The sequence below is a fragment of the Alligator sinensis genome, unplaced genomic scaffold, assembly GCF_000455745.1.
Source record: "Alligator sinensis unplaced genomic scaffold, ASM45574v1 scaffold647_2, whole genome shotgun sequence".
Classification (NCBI taxonomy): Eukaryota; Metazoa; Chordata; order Crocodylia; family Alligatoridae; genus Alligator; species Alligator sinensis.
The window spans coordinates 4,959,894-4,966,715 of NW_005841832.1; the positions used below are offsets into that span (position 1 = coordinate 4,959,894).

General features: G+C 37.7%; 1 protein-coding gene across 1 annotated transcript in view; it reads right to left on the reverse strand.

Annotated features, from left to right (window-relative positions):
- Positions 1 to 672: 672 nt before the first annotated feature.
- The window catches only part of RTCA (RNA 3'-terminal phosphate cyclase), a 12,755-nt gene continuing 6,605 nt past the window's right edge, over positions 673 to 6,822 (reverse strand). Inside the window, exons 4-10 of the mRNA XM_006015089.3 lie at positions 6,538 to 6,596; positions 5,799 to 5,940; positions 4,716 to 4,840; positions 3,954 to 4,012; positions 3,388 to 3,482; positions 2,296 to 2,400; positions 673 to 1,272 (exon numbers count right to left, since the gene is read on the reverse strand). Of these exons, the coding sequence (XP_006015151.2) occupies positions 1,174 to 1,272; positions 2,296 to 2,400; positions 3,388 to 3,482; positions 3,954 to 4,012; positions 4,716 to 4,840; positions 5,799 to 5,940; positions 6,538 to 6,596 (684 nt within the window). The 3' untranslated portion in view covers positions 673 to 1,173. The remainder of the gene's footprint in view (positions 1,273 to 2,295; positions 2,401 to 3,387; positions 3,483 to 3,953; positions 4,013 to 4,715; positions 4,841 to 5,798; positions 5,941 to 6,537; positions 6,597 to 6,822) is intronic.

The window sequence follows — 6,822 nt, forward strand, 5'->3', positions numbered from 1 at the left end:
GCGGAGCTGAACCTGGAAACTGTCCAGCCTACACCACGACCATCTTTGGTGTAAGTAAACAATCTTTAAATCAACCATTACGCGTCCGTGACTAATTCTAGCTCGCCACCGGTCCTCTCCGACCCCGCGTGCCCGGGCTGCTGGCCACAGCCCGCGTGCGCAAAGACGGGCCCGGCTCGCCCCCAGCTTGCACATGGCGACGAGGATGGGATCGGGAGAGAACTCGCATATGGCGACCCAGGTGGGATCAGGAGAGGGCCCGCACATGCCTGAATTATTTGTCTAATGTCTACAAACCCTTGTTGAGTAAATGAAAATGATTTTTTGCTACACAGTGGGCGTGTCAATGAGAGACGCTTAATAGCCTAATAACACTGCGTAGTAGCATGTCAGGCAAAAACTGTGATAATACACTACTGTGCAATAGTATTAGGCTACTGCTCAGTAAGTGTCACAAAAAAAATCATTTGCTGGTGCTACTGCACAGTAACTGTAGTTACTGCGCATTTAGTTGCTACTTCATTAAGCAAGTACTAAACTAAATGCACAGTAAATACTTTGCATTAATGAACATGTAGACATGCCCAGTATTTTTGAATATATAACTCACAACTACTGAATCTACCCCACTCTAACATGAACTACTGAAAGAACACAGCAAGCAACAATAAATAACCAGTTCGTATATGTTGAAACTGCTTTACTTTTTCCAAATAATTTTCAGCACAATGGTTACAGAAATAGAAATGCACCATCACTCTGTATCTTTACACTGCTCTATCCCTACTCTTCAGACATAAGTAATGTAGTGGTTCCCAAATGATAAACTTACATGCTTCAAGAGGCATGGATGTGTCACATTTAAATAGTTTAAGTCTGGTGCACATGTATTCTTAAAGCTACTCAATTATATTTTAGCTCCCCAAACACATGCAGTTTATCCCAGTTGCTGCCCCATCTGTACTCATTTTACTGTTAACAATCAAAGGAAGACATGATGGAGTGTTCTGAGCTCACCAAGAAAAAGCTACACTTCATCTTCAAAGTTAAATTGAGCCTATTAGGTATGATAAAGTATCCCTCTGTTCACCACTGTTTCATATACCAACTGAAATGTAGTGCAACACATCACTGAGGTATCTTTTTTTTGTGAAAAAAAAGCAAACCCAACAACTACAAGCTTGAGTTCATCATCCCTGTTCCTTGACACTCGATAATGTAGGCATCTTTAGCGGAATCTTCCTCTTCTGATTTTGTCACAGTAAATTTGGCCTGAAACAAAAGATGGTAAAAAAGTATTAGAAAAAAAATGAAAATGCACTTCAATTCAGACCTTGAATATTAGATGTCTAACTGTGTTATATTTAGTTAGAATTATGTGCATGTATATTACATGATCTAATTACTTGAAATATTTAAGGAAGGCAAAATAGAAAAAATATAGTCCAGTGGTTCTCAACATCTTTAACTTCATGGCACCCTTCCATAACTTTTCTGAAATCCATGCCACTCTAGTTGAGAATTACTGAGTTAGAATTTGGATTTAGAAACAATATAGAAGGATGCCTTTGAGGCCAAGAAGGTTGAGAACCACTGATTTAGCTGGTGCCAGGTAAGAGCTGTGGGGGCAGAACCTAACGCTGCCATCCTCTGCTCTTTCCACACACAGTTTCTCCCACCCCCTAAATCCCATCTATACCTGAGGAGGCAAGGGCACCTCTGGTTGTTAAGACTCATCCTGTGGGATCTCATATACTGGCAACTGCCCCTGCAGCCCCTCCTGCTGGCCCTGGGAGTGTGGCAGGAGTAGAGGGATGAGCTGGGCTGCAAATGGACAGCTGAGCTCTGTCCATTCATCCTCCCCACCTGCAGAAAAGTGAGCTGCTGGGAGTGTAGGGGCAGCCAGTGCAGGGGCTGCCTGAGAGAAGGGAAGGACAGCAGCAGTGGCAGTCCCCATAGAAGCAGGCAGAGGACACTGGGTGGGGGAGGAGATCATTCACCTCCTCGCACAGGGGCGAGGTGGCATGGCATCCCAGTTGAGAATTACTAATTTAATCAACATCAAGGAATTTAAAATTAAAACTCTGACCCACTAATCTTTATTCATTATTTCTATGAGACTTTGCCAGGAATTCATACCAACTATAGTACTGGAAACATCTCTTCCCTACAAAAATTAATTATGCACACACCCCACACAAAAGACCATAAGTGGGTGATTACACAACCAAATGCATATTAAGGCACAGGATGAAGACTAATTGACAGGACTCCACACTAGTCTTTAGGACTCACCTTTGTTAGCTGCTCTGCAAAATGTATAGCAGTTTGGGTATGAAGGGTAATTGGTCCACTTTTTATTCTAGACACCCCGTTGGCCAATGCCATGAAAATGATCAACTTAAAGAGGGAAAACAAAGATTTTAAAGTTGTAATTGCAAAAATTAACAACTCTGTGGAAGAGTCCAAACAATAAGATAAATAAAATAAGACCAAGGAAGAAAGCCCCTAACACACACCATGAAAGGGCTGTATTTGAGAATGGGTTTTGAAAATTTAAAAGCAGGTGTATTCACCAAATTTGAAGATGACAGAGTGCCCAATGAACTCAGTAGTTTAAGTTAAATACAGCTCAACTGGAGCATTACAGTCCAGGACATGGTATAGCAGGAGATAGCTATGGGGTTTGTTTTCTCCCTCCATTTCCTACATGAAGCAAACTGGAGAGAAATGCTTCTTACACGTCCATATGCTCTGCCTCACACTGTCCCATCCTGATGTCTGTAAGTAGGGGAAACCACTGTTTTGCAGACCTTAGATTTGTTGTGGGAAAGAAATTTATCAACAATGGCTTCCACTGCGATCCTCAGGATTTACTGAGGTCTGCAGAAAGGAGATCCTCAAATATGCTGCTAGAACTTGTTGAGAAATTTCCCAAGACTTAGAGGAAGAGTGCTGAGAGATACCTGTACTATTCTGAGAGCCTTATGTGGCTTGCTAAACTTCCTAACAAGTCTATTTTATCTCAGGGGTAGACTGCTAATCTTATTAAGGTCATGAAAGCCCTCCTCCCAAGACACAAACAGCTTTCTAAGACTTATGGAGTAAGAACCAGAGAGTGTTACCCACTAGCTACTCTTTTACAGTTTCAGGGTGACTCAATTTGAAAGGTGCCTTATAAGTTATGACATTAGTGATTATCTGAATGCATCTCCTTAGAAAGCCATGGAATGACTCTCTCATTTCTGAAATTTATGGGTTTGGTTTTTTTAACATTTACATTATTTATACACACACACACTCTATACACAATGCACACACTCAAATGCATTGCTGTATCCTTGATGATTTAAAATAATATTAAAAGTCTGCATGTGGGATTCTTACCTGATCTTGTAAATAGTCATCCACAGCTCCACCATGTTTAAGATTTCTAAGCAGCATCTCAGCAGCTTCAATGCCAACCTTGTCAGAATTCTTACCTAAAAAGAGGGGTTTGGGGAATTAATATGCTCCCAAACAGTACTCTTCATTAATCAGTTGGAATGTGGGGAGAACACACTACATAGAAAACAGTCTTTTACACAACTTTACTCTCATATTCTTGCCTCAGATGTTCACTTGACAAGAACTCTGAAGGCTAGGATTCATCCTTCATTAGCACACACAGCTGATGAAGAACTTAAGGAAAACCTTTTTGAGAACAGCTCTGAGAACAGTTTTAGTCAAACAAGATACCTCTTAAAACCAAATTCAGTCTTACAGCTTGAACATAAATACTCTGGGCAAAGTTTACATCATATGAACTAAGGTGGAAGATACATATTGGGAAGTTGCCTGAAAAGTCAGTGCTGAAAGCATTGGAGGACCACTGAGCAAGTTAACTAATTCACAGATGCAACTGGTAGATAAAGTTACACCTGGAAAAGTTAAAAACTTTATACCACTCTTACCTCTTTTACCAAGGGATGATCCAGCTAACAGACAACCTGTGGAAGTCTCTGCAACAATACTAAACAGGAAAAGGTACATAATAAATTAGCTACATTGCACACACTGTATACATTTAATGACATAAGTAGTCAAATATAATGCAAGCTTGATTTTTAAATAAATAACTCTAGTGTAACATCAATATAAGTTTTTGCATGTCAGTTAAGGCAAAAAAGGACCAGCCAATAAAATAACATTTTCTCCTTTTTGCTTCATTATGATATGAAGCAGGCTGCATTTCTTCCAAACTAACCCATTTTTTAATTGGGTTCTGAATACTTTGGTTTTGCTGAAGGACTCGTGGAATGGCCAGATAGTGAGATAATGTACCATAATTAAAAATCCCTTTCAGTCTTAATTGCTTAGGTTTCAGATACTTAAACATATAAATTTTTAATTTTGAGCAAGCTTTAATTTAAGAATATTTAGAAGTGACCTTTTATTTTGCTAAAAATTCCAAGGTACCTTCACCTGCCAAAGATTCAGTGTATATACACACACACGTGTGTGTGTGTGTGTGTGTGTGTGTGTGTGTGTGTGTGTGTGTGTGTGTGTGTGTATTAAAGGTTCTTGGACTATTAAAAATGCCCTAACTATTCTTAATTAAAACAGGAAAGAATGTTCCTTTCTTTTTGACAACCTCTCAGTCTCAGAAAGATCCATATTGCAAGCTAGCAAGACATTAAGGTAGATAAGTATACTGGAAATTTGTCTTGCCTTACATTATTCCACTTCCATTTCCAAAGGCTTGATGATCAGGTTCTTGAACAGGCTGAATGTTAATGTAAAGATCCCGGATTTCCTTTCTGATGCATCTCACTGCAGCTGATGACATTTCTTTCACCAGCTATATGGAAAGACAGAAAGGAACTAGATGCTGTAGTTAAAAGAAATCCTTGGTATAAATTCCCCTTCTCTCTTATCTTTAATAATAATAATAATAATAATAATAATAATAGATATTTGAAAAAAGTTATTACATGTTAACAAGACATAAGTTTTTTAAATTAATATTCTATAATGCACTGTTTGAAACCAGTGCAAGCTGACTTCTAATTTCTCAAAGTAGAATTTTCTCCCAAGTTCAGGCAATTCTCAGTCCTGGACTACTGACAGATATTAAACAGTAGCTTCAGTAGCAATAGAAATTCAAGAGTTTTCCATTATCTAAAATTGAAGATTTTATTTTTAGCCCTGATAAATCTTGAGATATACTGACTGGATCTTTATTACAATATTATTAGGTATAGGAAAGCTATTTGACGTTGCAGGTTAGAAGCACCTTGGGAAAGATTGTGCATCTTTCTTAGTGTATGAAAGTGTTGCTATGAGCTTTCCAAAGGGTTGTAGATTTTGTGGCTAGACAGGGCCATTATGAACATCTTGTCTGATCTCCTATAATACAGGCCACACAATTTCATCCAGAAATTCTTAAATCAAGGCCTTCACTTCTGGTTGTGAGGTAGCATATCTTTTAAAAAGTCACCCAATCTTGAATCTCTGCCACAGGCTTCTCTTCTGAATGATCAGAGCAAGGACAATGTCTTTCCCTCATATTTTTGGTGTTACCAAAAATTTACGAAATATAAAAATTTTAGAAACGTCTAAAATGATATTGTTATGCCCTTCTTCTTTAAAGGTCAGGACAATTAGATTAATTACAGTAAAAATGTTTAGGTATGCTGACAGAAAGCAGGACCAATAAATTTATATAAATTAAACAGCATATACAATACACAAGTAATTGTATAATTGTTATTTATATTATAGAGTTACATACTTCTAGAACATCTAAACACACTCACTTTAATTGGCAAGACTCCAGCCACAAATGCTCTTCCATATATCTTTGTCACAGTACCACGTTCAGTCAAGTTTATTGGACTTAGCTGTTTGACTGGTGACATTTGGACTATCACCTCACCACCACCTTGGGGATAGTAGCCCCTATTAAAAATGGTAATCAGACTGGTTAAATGCAAAGGAAAGGGTACAAACAAAGCAAGAAAACAGTAAACATGAATTTAGAATATTTTTTTTGCTAATTTACATCTATTATACAGCACACCACTTTAGATAAGCTAAAGTTCTTTATAAAGTCTCACCCATTCTTTACACAGCCTTACCAGCATAACATGGATAGAATGAACCTTATTAACTATATAATATTAATGTAACAGATTTTCTCTTTTTCCATGTTTTTAATACCTTACTTTTTGTTGTTCTCATGTGTGGATCCATACCTAAACAGAGACAGTAAGCTCCTTAAGGCAGGAGTTGTGTATCTCACATAGTAAGCAGTATAGGAAACTGAAATATCCTACATGAAGAAGTTTTTTCATCTCAAAATAATTGAAAAATATTAAGTATCTTAATAGCCAATCATCTGTCCACAGATGGGTAAACTGCATAAGTTAGTGGTTTTCTAACTGGGACTGAAAATGGGAAATGGGAAAATGGGACTGAAAAACATTCTGATTTAATGGAAACCCTAGAGACAGGCCCAGCACAAAGTATTACACAACCAGGAAGAATGTAACTTACCTCTTCTTTATATCACAATCAAATGTGAAATTGAACTTTTCAGCAATTGGCTTAAAGACCTGAGGAATAAGCATATTTTAAAAAATGTAGAACAAATCGATTTTAATGAACTTATTCCATCCTACTAGTGAACTCCAAAATGAAAATAGTTTTATTGTTAGGATCTCAAATACAATATAAAGATATTAAGTGCCTTGCAGGTGGATTGATCAACATGATCAAGTTTTTCATATTTTACTCCCCAGACCAATTTGAATGATATTCTTGTTTAACTCCACCCTCCCC